This window comes from Podarcis gaigeae (assembly GCF_964106915.1).
Source record: "Podarcis gaigeae genome assembly, chromosome: 6".
Lineage (NCBI taxonomy): Eukaryota > Metazoa > Chordata > Lepidosauria > Squamata > Lacertidae > Podarcis > Podarcis gaigeae.
The window spans coordinates 93,746,236-93,763,217 of NC_139682.1; the positions used below are offsets into that span (position 1 = coordinate 93,746,236).

Genomic DNA, 16,982 nt, shown 5'->3' on the forward strand with positions numbered 1-16,982 from the left:
TAAAAAAGATTAAAAGTACCTCAAATTTCATTATAGAATTCCTTAGCTGTTACTGATTTAATCTGATGGAATATATATTTTAACCCAAGTATATGATTTTAATTTTCTGTGTTTGAATCTCTTTTGAAGGTTGGTGCTGGAGTTTGATCTCCTGGTCTACGCTTTTGGCAAATCTTCTGTCGTTTTTTCCACTTGGCTTTACATGTTCCTGTCTACCCTGACTGTGCCCTATGGGCTCTTCCTCCTGTGGGCCCAGGGCTACCACGGTTCCTCCCACAAGACAATCCGCTCCGCTTTCTTTGGGGGTCTCTTCATGATCTTCCAGATATTTGGGCTTGGAGTGGGACCAGCTTACATAGCCGTTGCCTACAATTTACCACCAGCCTCTGCTTTCATAGTGATACTTGAGCAGGTGAGTTTCACGTGGAGAGCTAGTTTGCTTAAATTAGCAAAATGCTGCTTTATGCCAGGATTTGAGTCCTTAGCTAACCTGTAATTTTGTGTACACATTCTACTTTTGCTTCTGCCTGACTTGGGGAAATATTAATGGTGACAAGTTTTCATTTTTTCCAAGAGATTGAGCCTGAGGGTGTTAGAAATGGTCAGATGCAAAAAGAAACTCACCATAATTCTTAAGATCTAGTAGGTACTTCTGTTTTCAGATACACTGGTGGTTTAAACCACTAATAACTTGCTGCAAACACCCTCTTTTTGAGCACGATGAAGGAGAGAGAATGGAAGCATTCTTGGAGGATACTGATTATCTCGACCTCTTGCATTCTGGTGCAGACCTGGCTTGAGACTGAATCTGCTTTGGTCTCCCTGCTCAGAGAATTGTAGAGTTGGACGGGACCCCAAGGGTCATCTAGTCCAACCCCCTGCAGTGCAGGAATCTTAGCTAAAGCATCCATGACAGATGGCAATCCAGTGTCTGCATTAAAGCCTTCATGGAAAGAGATTGCACAACCTCCTAAGGGAGACCGTTCCACTATCAAGTAGCTCTTATTGTCAGAAAGATTTTCCTGATGTTTAGTCCGAAACTCCTTTCTTGTAACTTGAACCCATTGGTTCTAGTTCTGCCCTCCAGAGCAGGAAAAAAACAAGCTAGCTCCATCTTCCATGTGAAATCCCTTGAGATATTTGAAGATGGCTATCATACCTCATTTCTCTTCTTTTCCAGGCTAAACAAACCCAGCTCCTTCCACCGTTCCTCATACAGCTTGGCTTCTAGACCTTTGACCACGTTAGTTACCCTCCTCTGCACACATTCCAGCTTGTCAATATCTTTCCTAAATTGTGGTGCCCAGAATTGGAAACCGTATTCCTGGTGTGGTCTGACCAAGGCAGAATAGAGTGCTACTATTACTTCCCTTGATCATGACATTATACTTTAGTTGATGCAGCCTGGAATAGCATTAGTTTTTTTTCTGCTGCCGCACACTGTTGACTCATGTTAAGCTTGTGGTCCACCAAGACTCCTAGATCCTTTTCACATGATGGATCACCTTTACCAAAAGAGGTGCAGAGGAACTATCATACTCAGTCTCTCAGCAGCTTTTTATACTATTGACCATGGTATCCTTCTGGACCGTCTCTCGCTTAATTGCAAGATGTCAAGTACATTTTATGTGTTACTCCATTCCTTTAGGTGCGCCTGCTGATGAAAGGCTACTCTTTCATTAGGGAGAATGCTCCTCGAATACTTTCCTTTACACCACAGAAGACAAGTAAGTGACTGTTTTCTACAGTAATTGTTCAGCTGTGGGGATGAAGGCACCCTCCCCTCTGAGGGTTGGGTTCTGTGACATGGAGACAATTCAAAGACCTGTTCTAGTTCAGAAGAATGTGTGTATGGGCCTCCCCATGTTTTGCAAGATTACCAATACCATGCAGCTTGTCAGTCTTCTAATGCTTATTGGAATAGGAGTACACATCTTGCAAAGGAAATAAGAGAATCCTGGGTTTAGTGGAACAGGGGAAAGTGCTCTGACAATAGGGGGCTTATTTGGGGTGGGAGGGCATTAAATGCTAAACTCAAGCATTAATGAACAGTTTCAGACCCATAGAAAATAGGATGGACCCCTGTGGGTTTATTTTTTACTGTGTGGCATTATCTGGTACTAAACAACTCTCTCCCTTCTGCTTTTTCAGACACCGTCCAAGTTCCTAAAGTTTCCCAGTACCTGTATTTCCTCTTTGCTCCCACCCTTATTTACAGAGATGCCTATCCCCGGTAATGTCAATGTAGTTGCTCCATTGTGACTTGGCAATTCTTATAGCCATTGTGATGGTGAGGTTGGACTAGATGCATGCTTCATAACGGAGGGCATAACACACGGGTTGGGGACCTCAGGCCCAGGGGGCAGGTGCAGTCCTCTGCAGTGGCGTAGCATGGTGGGTTCACAGGCACGGTTGCCTTGGGCGCAAAATTGTTATAGATAAAAAAGTTTAACACTCGGGGCAGCCTCAATATAACTGCACATTCTGTCGCTGGGATCCATTGAAAACAGCTTCTCCATGCGAACCAGGAGGGATCTCTCCAAACCATAGAACGACTCTTCTTATGTCTCGTGGGCGATGCGGATAGTATTAGGCAGTTGAATGTGTTTCCCTCCCTCCCACCCAACCTCTCCGCACGGCCCCTAGCAACCCATGCTACACCACTGGCCTCTGAGCCTCTCTATCTATTGCACTACCCACTTTTGCCTCTGACCCTACCCACTGCTGGGTCTCTAACTTAACTCATGGTCCTGAATTTCAGTGGGTCTTCTCTGAGTAAAGGTTAGTTGAAGACAACCATTTGTGTCAGGGGCTCAGGAGCAGAAGCACAGGAAATGGAGAGCGAAGGGGAAGAATCTGAGGGCAGCGTAGGAGAAGACGACAGTGGCCCGAGAGATTTCATGAGCCTCTCCAGCGAATCGGAAGGGGGGCGCCGATGGCCAGGGCAAGGGGGGTCCCAGGGGGGACGCGCCAGGAGCAAGGGGCCAGCGGTGACTCCCAGAGCAGCGGCTGGAGATCAGGACCAGCTTCCCCTCCAGAGCGTAGTGGGGGGGAAGAATCCCAGGTATCAGGGCCAGCGTCTCCTCCAGGAGGGAGAGAAGATGAGTTAGGGCTGACCACGCCTCCATCGGGGAGCGAGGGAACGGTCAAAAGGAAGGTTGCTGACTGGGCGCGCGCGCCAAGTTCAAATGTACAGGCGAGCGGCACAGCAGGTAGCCCGGATAGGGAACCAGGTCCTAAAGCCCGCCGGAAGGTGGGGAGTGAATCCGGGGACTCAGCGTCAGAAGAGTCCAGAAAGGGTGAGACCCCAGCGGGCAGGAGGGCCCAGAGGAGGAAGGAGCTAAGGAAGAGGTGGAGAAGGCTAGAGTCTTAAACTGGTGTGGAAGGGGAGGAGATTCAGACGGAGCTTCGGCGGTCTAGGGTTTAAGACGTAGAGCTGCGCGCTACGGCTTTGAAATGGAAACTGAACTTCAATAAAGACTTTTGTATATAACGACGATCTGGCGTTGGTCCTCTGTGAGCTGGGACCTTGGGGCAGCTCTGACAATTTGTTTCTCTGAATTTTCCCGGAGCAGGCCTAGTAGGATCCAAAATGCATTGGTTCAATGCATATCTCTTTTGAGCACACTAGTACTTTTTGTTTCTGGTTCCAATGACAGGTGCGGAATCTGACCATTTTGGCTTTAAGATATTCTACACTTCATGGGTTTTGATGGGTTTTTTATATATAAGGTTCTAGAGTTCCTTTGTAGAAGTTGCTGTGTTATACAGGGTTGTCTTTCTATTTTCCATGGTATTCCACATTCTCCAATCTGTATATCCTATTGCCCTCAACTACTCCTTTCCTTCTTTATGCAAAATAACAAACTGATTTAAAAAATAGTAGTGCAGCTGCACATTTAGTAAAACATTCCATTTGAGCAAAATCATAACTAGCATACAGACTTTCTTATTTAAATATTTGCTGTTCTGGAATAGATATTGGATTGTGTTTACAGCAGACTACATCAGCTTTGCTGTTATTTTTTATTGAACTTATTAGTTGCTTTTATCATGGAAAGTAATTCAAAGTAATTCAAAATTCTCGCAAATTGGGTTTCAGTTGATGCCAAGCAAGTTCTTATCTTGATTTAGGTGTAATGACTGTGATTTCCTTTTCTTTTCAGAAATCCTACAATAAGATGGAGCTATGTAGCTACCAAGTTTGCACAGGTTAGATATTTCTATTCCTTTTAGGATTTCTGTGTTTCTGCAGATAATTATACAGCCTTGAAAGCTGATAAGAGTGAATGGTTCATAAAAATATGTACTAGCCTACCAGGCTGCACAAGCCTGTATTACTTATTTTTATTTTGGCATTTAAAAAATAGACACAATGCTTTCTGAAAATTTCTGAATTGCATCCTATTCCCTTAGATTTGTATTGCTGAATGAATAATTACACCTAAACTAATGACAAACACACCTACCCATTGTAAGATAAATAAAACAGTTTCACTTCTCAGGATACAATAGTTCTAAACCAGAAGCCTTCCTAAACCGACTTTTAACCAATGTCTGTGTGCTGACCCTGAACGTTTTCCTAAGTTTATAAAATTATGAACAGTGCAGGATCTTTATATTGTATTTTTTATTTTGCCGAGGGGAGCAGATCAGCTAATTTCAAGCACGGTCGTATTTCTCAAATGGAGACGTAGTCCTTCCCTGGGCTGGGCGAGCCGTGCAGTGTCACATATCCTAAAAGTTCAAAGGACCATCTTGGATAAAAAGACTACTCTACTCTACTCTACTCTACTCTACTCGTGGGACCTGCTCCTTGCAGGACAATGAAACCGCTCCCACGGCAGCTGCTGTCGGTAAAGCAGGTGTTCCACCTGGGCCCCTCCACATATACACATGCCAGCAGCGCACCTACCCAGGCCTCCCAACTGCTGGCATGGTAATTCTGCACATGGTGGAGCCCACGTGGAATGCCGTTTATCTGAAAGAAGCACGGACTATCGTAGTGGCACTGAAACCTTTGGTCAGCCGTTGCCTACAGCTGCATACACACCGGACATTCAAAGCACCTGGCTCCCCCCACAAAGAATCTTGGGAACTGCAGTTTATTAAGGGTGCTGGGAATTAGAGCTCGGGGGTGTGTGTTTAAAGTGCATGTCTAAGGATTCTTTGGGGAAAGTCATGTGTGCATTAAATGTATTGATGTTTACTCAGCTTAGATCTGTGCATATTGGTAACTGGGATCAGCTTTCTCTCTTACGGATTCCTCCTGTGCTACTTTTATAATCGGGCTTTTGTTTTTACTCCTCTCTAGGTCCTTGGGTCACTCTTCTATACTTACTATATATTTGTGAGACTCTGTATACCTACATTTCGGAACTATAAGGAGAATTTAAATGTACGAGGGCTGGTCCTTTGCATTTTCAACTCTATTCTTCCAGGTGAGTGCTTCTGTGCCCCTTTTAATTCTGGAATTTTTCTAAGCAACAAATAAATAATCAGATACAGTGGTGATGTTGGCAACAACTGGCAGTGTATGGCCTGTTGGATATATGATCTTAGCTTTGGGGTTCCCTGACTTGTAGGGTTCCTGAAAACCTGTTACTGGGGCAACGGCTGAAGCTGAGCGTGAATCTCCCTGTTCTGAGAGAGAACATGGGAAGTTGCCTTACCCTGATCAGACCACTGGCCCATCTAGCTCAGGGTCGTCCACACTGACCAGGAGTGGATCTCCAGGGTTTCCAGACAGGGAACATTTCCTGGCTCTACCTGGAGAGGCTGCAGATTGACCTTTTGCATGCCCTCACTACCACTGAGCTACTGTTCTTCTCTCTGAACACCTTTTGCAGTATGTTCCTTAGTAACATCAGACCTGGTAGACTGGAGAAGGTGTGATCCTGCTTCATCCAACTCTGCTTTTTAGTCTTGTGTTGGGGATGCAAGCAGTTGTTAGTTTCTGGACTCAGTTCAAAGTGCTGGTTTTGACCTATAAATCCTCATGCGGCTCAGGACCCCAACACCAGAAGGGCTTCCTCTCTGCTGGTGAACCAGCCTGGTCACTGCATAAATATCCTAGGGAGGAGTGGAGGGTGGAACATGGAAACGGACCCTTTTAGCAGTGGCTCCCTGCTTGGAGAATGCGGTCCCCAGGGAAGAGTGCCTGGCTCCATCACTGTCTGTTTTAGATGCCAGTCAAAAAACAGACAGTGGTTCCTAATGGGAGGGTAATCAGTTATTTACATGCCCTTTCTTGGGCTCACACTTTTCAGTGGGGTGGGTAGGATTTGTTGCTTTTTAATACAGTGGTACCTCTGGTTACGTACTTAATTCGTTCCGGAGGTCCGTTCTTAACCTGAAACTGTTCTTAACCTAAAGCACCACTTTAGCTAATGGGGCCTCCCGCTGCTGCCGCGCCACGGCGGTGCAATTTCTGTTCTCATCTTGAAGCAAAGTTCTTAACCCAAGGTAATATTTCTGGGTTAGCGGAGTCTGTAACCTGAAGCGTCTGTAACCTGAGGTACCACTGTATATAGATTGTTGCATGGGCACTTCAGGTCATGTTTTGTTACTGCCTTTATATTTGATTTTAATGTTTTTGGTCCTATTTTTCTTATGTAAGTTGCTTTTGAGATACTTTGGTGTAAAAAGCGACAACTATGATAAATAGTAATAATGTCATTATCAATGATATTAGCCTAAAATACATATTTTCCTCACTGCTCTCCAGGTGTATTGATGCTGTTCTTGGTCTTTTTTGCATACCTTCACTGCTGGCTGAATGCTTTTGCTGAGATGCTGCGCTTTGCTGACAGAATGTTCTACAAGGTAATTGATGTGCAAGGCTCATGATATCTCTCTCTCTCACACACACATGCACAAAACACAATACACAAAGAAGTATTTGCTATCAGTTTTAGAGCGTACCTTGGTTCGTGTAATGCTCCATTTGATAGAAATGTCGTGTGTGTGTGTGTGTGTGTGTCATTTTGCCATTGATGAGGTTTCTCCTCCCTAGGGAGGCTGATCAGATACCATCCTTGTGGTCTTCTCGACAACCTGCTAATACATTCCTTTACCTCTGGTGAAAAGGGGAGCCTGTGCCTTTTCTTCTGTTGACTTTTCTGATTTACAAGCATTTGTTGCTATGCTGGGCTTTTTGCATAGTATTTTAACCTTGCTGTGACTTTGAAACAAATGTAAATAGTTTTGAGTATGGTGTCATGGAAGAAAAGTATGTCCATTCTATAAATTATTTAGCAGAACTCACCTGCAGCCTTCTTTTAGTGTTGGCATATACTGGCACCTTTAAACATCCACAATAAAGTGTTGCTATATTCCTTTGGCACCTGCTAAAAACATTTTGCCTATCCAGACATGTAGAAATTGAAATGTGTCTTAATATGTTTTAGCTTATCTGCTGATCTTATCTGATGTTTTAAACTGTTATTGGTAATTTTAATGCCTTATGTATAATGCTCAGAGGTTCTATTTGTAGTCAAGCAGTATATATATACATGTTGTTAAATAAATGAAATCATACAAATGTGTGTTCTGATCCTGCTCCTGCTTCCACTTGGGGCCATTAATGATTAGTTTGAGCAGTTTAGAGGACAGTGATAGAAAAGGCCTCTGAATTTCAGCTACCTTCTATATTTCTCTTTTCTGAATGTGGTTTGCAGGTTGCCCCCACCTACATTGAATTACTGTTCATGTAGAGAAAATGTCACATTTGATTTAGCTCTGATCATTTTGGATCCGAGCCTTGGAGACCTAGTGTAGCTACAAATACTGGGACACCAGTGACTTATTCTCAGGGTGGCTGTTTGGGAAGGAGGAGGTTAGGATTTAATGCCTGCAAATGAGCTCTTGGGGAATTTCAGTTATACATTGCAACAGTACACCAGATGTTCACAGAGATTGTATTGCCAATTGCTCTAAAACACTTGAATAGCAGGAATGCACTTGGCACTTTGATCCTGCAGTTTTAAACACTGTCTCTAAGGTCTCTGCCGTTTTTACTTCCCTGATCCTCTCTTGCAGGACTGGTGGAATTCTACATCTTATGCAAAGTATTACCGCACCTGGAATGTGGTGGTGCATGACTGGCTGTATTACTATGCATACAAAGATTTCCTTTGGGTAAGCAACCATCGTTTAACACATCCCCTTGCTTTCTAAAAGAAAGCCATTTTTTAAAAGGAATGGCAGAGATCTTTACATTTCCCCCACAAAATGATTTTATTAAAGTTTTAATGTAAAGGTGAATTACACAACATGTAAAATACCTAGTCACTTTACCCATACAGAGATCTGACAGAAGGTGGAAAGAGAGAAGCTTGTACTTAGGCAGTCTGGTTTGTATCCAGTATTTGGGAAGTCACTTTTTTTTTTTTACCAGTCTACCACCAATTTCACCCCTCTATGCCATATCCCACACTGTTCCAGCTCTGACGCTAAGTGTTTGTGGGGCTGCATTGAGTAGGAGGGATCAGCAAAAATGAGCTGCCCTGCCTTGTGCAAGTAGAAGTCCTTTTGACAGAGCAAGGCCACCACTGGAGACAACCCTCCCTGTGCAATAAATGTGAATGGGCAATTTAAGGGTGGTTATCACAAGCTGTTCACTGTTGTTTTTGAAAATTGAATCTCCTCTGATACATTCACCTATCAGAGAGTCACCCTTCTCTCTCTCACCACCAGTTATTTGGGAAGAAATTCAAAGCAGTCGCTATGCTGTCGGTCTTCACTCTTTCTGCTATTGTGCATGAATACATCTTGGCCGTCTGCTTTGGATACTTCTATCCGGTCCTGTTCTGCCTCTTCATGTGTTTCGGAAGTAAGTACCAAATATATCTTTCAGCAGCAGCAGTTTCTGAAAATACTGAGATTTGGCTTTTAGCTGCCATCTGTACTTAATGTTCTAAGATGCAGGAGATTTGTGTTCCAGCCTGCCCTAGCATTTGCACCCTAAAACCCGGAAGCCTCTCCCGACACCAGTTAAATCTCCATTTTCTGAGACTGATCATGGTCAGAGTAGGAGAGAGGGCTTCCTTGGCTTGGCTGAGGAGTAAGGACTTCTAATGCTCCAAACTGTAATTTGTGGCTTTCTCAAAGTCTCACGAGATGATCATTAACATGCATTTTGAGTACATTTTAATTTTCTTCCGTCAGTGGTTTTCAACTTCATTCTCAATGACCGTCGGAAAGGCCCCATTTGGAATGTGTTCATGTGGAGTACACTCTTCCTTGGCCAGGGTGTCATACTTACCCTCTACAGCCTGGAATGGTATGCTTATAAGCACTGCCCTTTGAAAAATGTGAGTATCCCACTTGTCATTGGAAATAAGAGGCACAGAGCTGAGCTGCTATTCTGGACTATTCATTCAAGGCCTAAGATGTGAACGTAAAATTCGAAAACCAGGTTTTTAGAAGGTTGCATTCTGCCCAGAATAGCTACCGTAGAGGTTCCTTTCTAACAAGAATAACAAGCAGCAGGGTCAGAAAAAAACACCTTTGAAACTTCCTCCATGTCTTTTTATATGAATAATGTAAAGCTCTGAGCGAGTTTCTGCCCTTCTGGAGGGATGAAAGCCAAAGGTTCTTAGAGGATGGAAGGGGGCAGTAAAGAAGGGAGGGAGAGGAAGGTGATGGAAAAGAGTGAAAGGCCTTAGTGGAGCACAGTGGTTTCTTCATTCTACTTGCTGTGTTCTGTTATTCAACTGCCACCTTTGGATCTCCTGGGTTCAAACAAAGAGAATTCACTACATCTTTGCCGCATTTAATATGCAGTGCCCACTACCTTTCCCTATTTAATATGTAGTGCCAAATCAGCCCACATGCATATGCATAGCCCCCTGGGGCTGGTTCTTGGACTCATAGTAGCTGGAGCCAAGTAGGATTGTAGTTTCAGGATTGCAGACAGCAGTTCTGCTTGACCTGGAAGACCTGCTATTCAGAGAGTTAAAGAGTTAAAGAAGCTGCCCTGAAGAGGGGTCTTACTGGGAAGGGCAAGCCTTCACACACACACACACACACACACACACACACACACACACACACACACCACTTCTAATTGCCTAGATTGGCTGTTGCAAGTTGGGTGGCCGCCCAGGCTTGAGAGACAGCAAAGGAAAACACTTGGGTTTCATCACTGGCATTTGTTCACATGGCTAAGGGATAGCTCTACAGAAGTGAAAGTGCCCAGCATTTCCTGCCTAACATTACTGTTCCTCTTGTGTTTTATAGCCCACTTTCCTTGACTATGTGAAACCGCGTTCCTGGACTTGCCATCTTAAGTTCTGACACCCTTTGGGATATCCCTCCGCGTCAAGGCCAGAAGATGCTTGTCTTTTAAACAGTGACAACAAGTTGGGCTAGTGTATTAAAACGACTGCAGACTTTTTAAAGGGAAACTGTCTTTAGTGATGGCAAATGATGGCATCTTGTCACTCAAGGCAGCTAGGACTGCAGGTAGCTTGGCACATGGTTCTTTTTCCTTCGGCAGCTCCAACCTGAGCCATTTCCATGCTGGTCATGAAACCTACTGAAAGGTTGGTGAAGGAAGTTTTTTGCCTATTGCAAACAGTACTTTTATGTGTTACTACTTTTCTCTCTTAACTGTCTGAAATTGGCAGTATTGTGATTGGGGTTAGGCTTGCCTGTCTGACCGTAACCGTCCTTCCGAATTGCCTTTTGAAACGGGACACTTGCTCAGTATTTGTATGCATTCTTTTGCTTGTTGCTACGGCACAATATGTGATGGAGCCAGTGGCCCACAAACACTGACTTTGCTTTTTATTTACTGTCACCAGCCAACCTCATTTCCTCCCCAATCCCAAGTATAGGGAGGTGCAGGGCTATTTGCATTGGGGTGTGGAAAAGGTAAGGAGAGTGGGAGAGAGACTTGGGGTTTCTTACCTTTCCCAAACCACGGCCAAAGCGAGGGGGGCTTGAGTCTGGAGATGTGTGTTACTGGACCCCCTTCTTGTTGGAGGGCCAAGTTCACTTGCCACTTGTATGTGACTTTGTGGATACCTGGTTGGAGAAGCAGTAAGATGTTTTATACCCTTTTCCGTGGAAGTACCTTAATGGAAGCATATGAGTTTTGATTCACCCACAACCTTTAATTTGCTACAACAAATAGCTGTTGAAATGTAAATTGGCCTAGGATATAAGGAATCTGCTAACTTCTGCTTTGAAGGATAATATTATTCTTATGTGTCATGAAAGGTACGTCATAATTTTTGCCTTGTTTTCAAGCTTTGTTTCCTGCCCCCCTTTTGAATAAATTTTCACTGGCTGAAGTGTACCATTTAGGTGTAGGATCTTCCTTTGGGTACTTAGCCTCTTAATAATATGAGCAGTAGAGGTTGCTCTTTTCCTTACCAGGCTCACTTTGCCCTTTGGCTTCTGATCCAGTAAAACAGGCAGCATTAAATTAAGTACCACAATTAAGGTGCGACTTAAATTGCAGACATGTTGCACTGTGAGTAACTTGCATCCTCTCTGCCAAGGATGGCTATTTGCTGCTTTCTTGTTGGCAACACCACAATGCACACAGTGGCCCATGGTCCAGAAGACTTGGTGCACACGTGGGACTGTTTTCTGTACCAAAAGTGGGTGGTGTCTGCTTCTAAGGGCTGTATCATTCCCATTTTAACCAGAACCAGTGTCTTCAGGGGTTCCTGCTCTCTAGCTAAGGACTCAAGTGGACCTGATGCTGTTTATGCAATTAGTTCTTTTGAAAATAAATAGCATCTGTCGAGCCCCAATGTGGATTGGAATTGAGGCATAGGGCTGAGGAGCTTTAACAATAGGCTGCCAGTTTTGATCAGGGGGATCCCCACAGTGCTATGTGGATTAAATTTTTTATAAGCAGCGAAATGGTGGCCTTTGCTACATGTCCAGTTTTAGGTTTCTTGCATTCCTCACTGATGATTACTGCAGCGACTTGGAGGGCAAATGCAGTTTGTGTTGAAGAACCTAGAGAGTGTGTTGGCTTGAAATGATCATGCTGCTCCACTGAAAACGCTGGTTTGCTTTGTGAGACAGGCTTGGGTGGGTGGTGTGCTTAGAGCTACAGAAGGAAGGACTGTGTCATTGTGAAAAACAATACCCCTATATTGCTGACTGCTCACTGTGTAGTCTATAATCTGGAGCTTTTCTCTCAGCCGCCCCAAAGTGCATTTCTGACATGTTCTAAGAGTGCAAAGGAGGGGGGGGGGCTATGTACTAGCGTAGGCACATAGGGGAAATGCAGTTTTTTGTGTTCTTGAGATGCTGTCCTTTGTATTGTCCTAAATTTGGTGCCCTAGTAAATTCTAGGTGCTGGCGGCTTTTCTCATGTCATCTAACTGCAGCAAAAAATAAAAAGAAACTTAATTCTGATTTATACTGCAGAAAACAGTTGACGTGATAAGTGTGCTAATTTTAATCAGTACTTTGATATGACCCAAGTGTATTGCCATTTAGCTAAGCCATGTGTTCCAGGTTTATTTGACTAAGGTGGGTGTGCCATTGATAATTTTTGTGGATTTTGGGGGAAGTGCCACCTGGACTGAATATTGTGAACAGTAGTTTCAAGATGCCAAACGTCAAGTACAGTATTTAATCTAGTTCAAAACTTTAAAAATTCACTGAAACAGTAGCCACTTTGGGAGAAAGATGAGGAAATATGAGCATCTGAATTTGGATCAACACCCTGTGTAAACTCTGAAGGAGTCTGATAAGTACCCTTAACAAACACACTGCTTTTAGAGGCTACTCACTTGCAGGTTCTAGATAGGGGTGTGAGGGAGATTTCTGTTCCTAGAACATTACAAACTATATGTGCAGATTGTAGTATTGCTAAATCAGTGTTAACATGGTAGACTCATCCATTCCAAAAAGTTTTTTGCTTTTGTTTTTAAATTGTCTATGATGGCACTGTAATTGTCATTATAAGATGGCCGGGATCCACCCAAATAATTTTCATCACATTATGTCCTTTTCTGCTGCTTGTTTAAAAAGACCCCCCCACCCCAAAAAAAACCCCTCCATCTTCAGAATCTAATTTGAGAATTTTATCAAATAAATCCTGTTGTCTTTGGGAAATACGTGTACTTTTTTCTAAGGGGGACGTGTGGGAAGATCAGTATACTAATTGTAATCAACCTCATGCTTTGGGACTGAATCTGTGAATGTAAACTGAGAATGGGCACAACATGGTTGCAAATCTCTTGCGAATGATCTACACAACTGATTGTAACCTCTGTACCTCTGCGACAAGACATCCTGTTAACCTGGAAGGTGCTGGATTGCAAGGCTGTAGTTTTCCTCTTTCTCAGAGTGAGCAATGGAAAAATTTTCTTGCACAGATGGTGGTAAGAAGAGGACAAACTGTACCTGACCCTGGAATGGCCTTACCAAGCCTCACTTGCATCTTTTCTAATATGGAGAACATTGTGGGTCAGGGAAGGTGGTTGATGGTGGGATATAGAAATGTTAACCGATTCCAAAATGTATCAAACTGTCTGTTGTGACCTATTCTGTTACTTGCAAGGGATTATGTGATCTATACTGTACTACAGAAATTGAAATATATTTTGCTATCCATGACACTTGTCTGCCTGCATTCATTCCAGCCTTGATGTACTGCACCTAGACAACGAACTGGTTGAAAGTGTGGTACAGTGGTAACTCGGGTTACATACGCTTCAGGTTACAGACACTTCAGGTTACAGACTCCGCTGACCCAGAAATAGTAGCTTGGGTTAAGAACTTTTGCTTCAGGATGAGAACAGAAATTGAGTGGGGACGGCGCGGCAGCAGTGAGAGGCCCCATTAGCTAAAGTGGTGTCAGGTGAAGAACAGTTTCAGCTTAAGAATGGACCTCTGGAATGAATTAAGTACATAACCAGAGGTACCACTGTATTCTCCCTTCTATGTTTTTGTTTTATGGTGTATTTTGTATTCTCATTTTGTATTTTTCTGCTGTGAACCGCCCTGGGATTTTGGGATGAAGGGTCAGCTACAAATCTAAATCATCATCATCATGATCATCTATGCGCATCTGTGGTGTGCATTGAGACATGGAGTGTGTCTGTTCAGTGTGCTAGTCCAGCAGGGCTTCAGCCATTAACATTTAGTCTCCCCTTCAGTTTTCTCTTTCTCTGCTCCCCTCCCCAGACACTCCGCATTCTATGCCCACCGGGGTGCTGCCTTGAATAAAATATTGGGGGGTGGGGGGTGGGAGGTAAGCCCCATGCTTCAAAACTGATCACATGATGTGGTGCACGCACACTATGCGTAGGCTCCTATGATGCCCACTGAACAGGCTGAGTTTGCCCTACTATGATTCCCCTTTTCCAGGCAGAAGTGATAGATGCTTTTATATGTAACCCATCTAAGGGGCCATCTGGATTCCTAGCAGAACCTAGCATGAAGAGTAGGCCTTTATAAACCAGTCACCTATTATCCCTAAATGGGAGGTTGGGGGTGGGCTATGGTGAAAAGGGTTAAAGATAACACGCTGATAATTTTTGCAGGTTTCAAGGGTGAGGTGAATAGCAGAGATCAGGGCAAAACCCTGGCGTGTCCTCCGGTGTTGCTATCCCTACACTGCAGTTTGGGGGACAGGGTGGGGCAGAGCCCTGGAGGACCCAGCAATACCCTGTGTTTTTATCCCTATTGCGCTTGGAGGGCAGGAGGGGCCCACAAGCAACCCGGGTCATGCTCTCTGCCTTGTCAAATGCAGGGAAGGGGCAAGACCGGGCCTTTTTCCTGCTGGAACTCCCCAGAACTCAGTTCTGGCACCTCTCCAAGGCATAGCTGTCAACTTTTTCCTTTTCTTGCGAGGAATCCTATTCGGAATAAGGGAATTTCCCTTAAAAAACGGGAAACGTTGGCAGCTATGCTCCAAGGGGCACCATGGCCAATTCTAAGGGAACGAAGAAGGCGATCCTGGCCAGTTCCGGCAGCTCTCTTTCCAGAAAAATATTCCTGGGCAAGACTCACATAATTACAAGTGGCAGACATCAAGACTGGCATCTGCTCGATCTTAGTAAAAGCAACCACAACTGCTCAACAGGCAGGTCTCAGGGAAGATTTTCCACTGCATGCTGCAGTTATGGCATCACCCCCTCATAAATCAGGGGGCCGCAGGCGAGTGTGGGGTTGTGACCTGGAGTAGGGTAAGGCGTGGGGCTGCAGCGGGAGCGATCTCCAGCCCCTCCCATCCGCCTTCCTGAAGTCGCCCCTCGGCTGTCAGCTGCATTCACAGCCGCGGGCTCTGCTGACCGGCAAGGGGACACAAAGCACTTTCTCAATTGGGTTTTACTATTCGTGCCATGGCTGTCCACTTTCCCCTTTATTTTAAGGGAAATCCCCTTATTCCGAATAGGATTCCTCGCAAGAAAAGGCAAAAGCTGGCAGCTCTGCTTCGAATCTAAAAGGGACCCCTCCCTCCCTCTGGGCGCATGTCCTTTGCCCGGAAGGGGAGGCGGACACGTCACTGCCCCTCCCTTCCTTCTCTCTCTCTTGGGGCGCATGCTCCGTTGCTTCTTAGGGCAAGGACCCTCCCCGGCTCCCACCGCCGTTGTCAAGGCGTCTAACTCGGTGCCTTAAAACAAAACCACCTTTCTAAAACGGGGCGCGTGAGAGAGAAGCGGGCGGATAGCGGGGGTGAAAGCAGGGAGCGCCTGGCGCAAGTTCTGGGCGGAAGCGGCCTCTGCCCTGTCAGGCGCTGCGATGGACGCCTGTCGGAGGCGCGCGCGGTTCCCATGGCAACAGACGCCGAGGGGAAGCGCGCGGAGAGAGGTAAAGGGAGCCGCCGCTTCGCCTCCGCTTCTCCCCCCGAGATGCTGCCGGGCGGGGAGGGGGGCGAGGCCAGTTCCCGGCGAGGCTTCTAGTCCTCATGGAAGGGGGCGAGGGGAGGGAGAAGGGGAGCTGCCCGGGAGGCCATTCACACGTGCGCGCTTCCCCCTCAGGACAGCGGGGTCGCCATGCAGCAGCGGGCGGACTGACCCTCCGGCAGCCCCGAGGCCGCGAAGCTTCTGCGGAGGTGAGAGCGCAGACTGGGGATCAGGACCGGATCCAGAGCACGTCTGAAGGCAGCAGACCAGCCGAAGGGAGTGCGGAACCAGGGGCGGGGGGCCAGACTCCCGACTCCGCTCAGCCCTGGCCAGGGATGAGGGGAGAGGCAGCCCCACATCTTCCCCATCCCTGGCAGAAGGAAAGGTGCCGTCTTGGGAAACGGGGCTCTGCGGGTTCTACTTGGTTGTATTTTAAAAGCAAAACACAGAGCACTAAAATAGAAACAAAACAGTCCCACCAAATGTCCTCACAGGTATTCCCTATTCTTCAGTGCTCCCTCGTCTTGCTCTTTTCCCAAATCTACTGACCATTTCAAAACAGATACATGTATCTTAAGACAGTATTCATGCCTCTCTCTACTCAGTTTTACAGGGAAAAGGTGGTCTGCCGTATATCTTGACGGCAAGTGACTCTCTACTGCAGGAGTCCAACTTCTTCCTTGTAAATGGGTTAACAGCCACAGATGGAGCAGCTTACAATTTATATCCTTTCCCCCAGGCTAACATACCTTCTTAAACCAAGGCTGAAATCGAATCACGTCCATCACAGTCATACTGTCTATCTATGTGGGTTATATATCCCTTCCAGATATATGCAACAGCCAACAATCTGTGAGTCAGTGAGCAAGCCAGCCAAAATCAACATTTCGGCATGTCTGCAAACAAAGGACTCACTCCAGTGCTGCCATTTACATTATCTCAGGCAGAGGTTAAGAACTTACTCTGAAACTCACTCACAGATGGTACCTAACACCACAGAAACTAGCGCTGATATGCCCAGGAACCTCACCAAAATGCTAGAGAGGCTGCACCTCCACATGTGGTGGGAATGCCCCAAAATCCAAGCCTTCTGGACAATAGTCATACAATAAATATGCAAAATAACTAAACAGATATTAGAAGTCACCCCAGAAC

At 45.4% G+C, this 16,982-nt stretch overlaps 2 protein-coding genes and 1 long non-coding RNA gene across 4 annotated transcripts in view; 2 read left to right on the top strand and 1 right to left on the bottom strand.

Annotated features, from left to right (window-relative positions):
• Positions 1 to 13,593, top strand: part of LOC310846793 (sterol O-acyltransferase 1-like) — a 161,066-nt gene extending 147,473 nt beyond the window's left edge. For both annotated transcript variants that reach the window (XM_083743897.1, XM_083743896.1), the window contains 10 exons: positions 130 to 412; positions 1,649 to 1,727; positions 2,152 to 2,233; positions 4,167 to 4,212; positions 5,315 to 5,441; positions 6,728 to 6,825; positions 8,041 to 8,139; positions 8,698 to 8,833; positions 9,169 to 9,314; positions 10,243 to 13,593. In XM_083743897.1, the coding sequence (XP_083600023.1) occupies positions 130 to 412; positions 1,649 to 1,727; positions 2,152 to 2,233; positions 4,167 to 4,212; positions 5,315 to 5,441; positions 6,728 to 6,825; positions 8,041 to 8,139; positions 8,698 to 8,833; positions 9,169 to 9,314; positions 10,243 to 10,299 (1,153 nt within the window). In that variant the 3' untranslated portion in view covers positions 10,300 to 13,593. The remainder of the gene's footprint in view (positions 1 to 129; positions 413 to 1,648; positions 1,728 to 2,151; positions 2,234 to 4,166; positions 4,213 to 5,314; positions 5,442 to 6,727; positions 6,826 to 8,040; positions 8,140 to 8,697; positions 8,834 to 9,168; positions 9,315 to 10,242) is intronic.
• The window catches only part of ABL2 (ABL proto-oncogene 2, non-receptor tyrosine kinase), a gene marked incomplete at its 5' end in the record, with an annotated part of 81,069 nt that continues 74,890 nt past the window's right edge, over positions 10,804 to 16,982 (bottom strand). The window contains one exon of the mRNA XM_083743765.1: positions 10,804 to 11,031. The remainder of the gene's footprint in view (positions 11,032 to 16,982) is intronic.
• LOC310846901 lies at positions 15,942 to 16,973 on the top strand. Its single transcript, XR_014565604.1, has 2 exons — positions 15,942 to 16,036; positions 16,657 to 16,973. It is a non-coding gene; the product is annotated as an uncharacterized lncRNA (long non-coding RNA).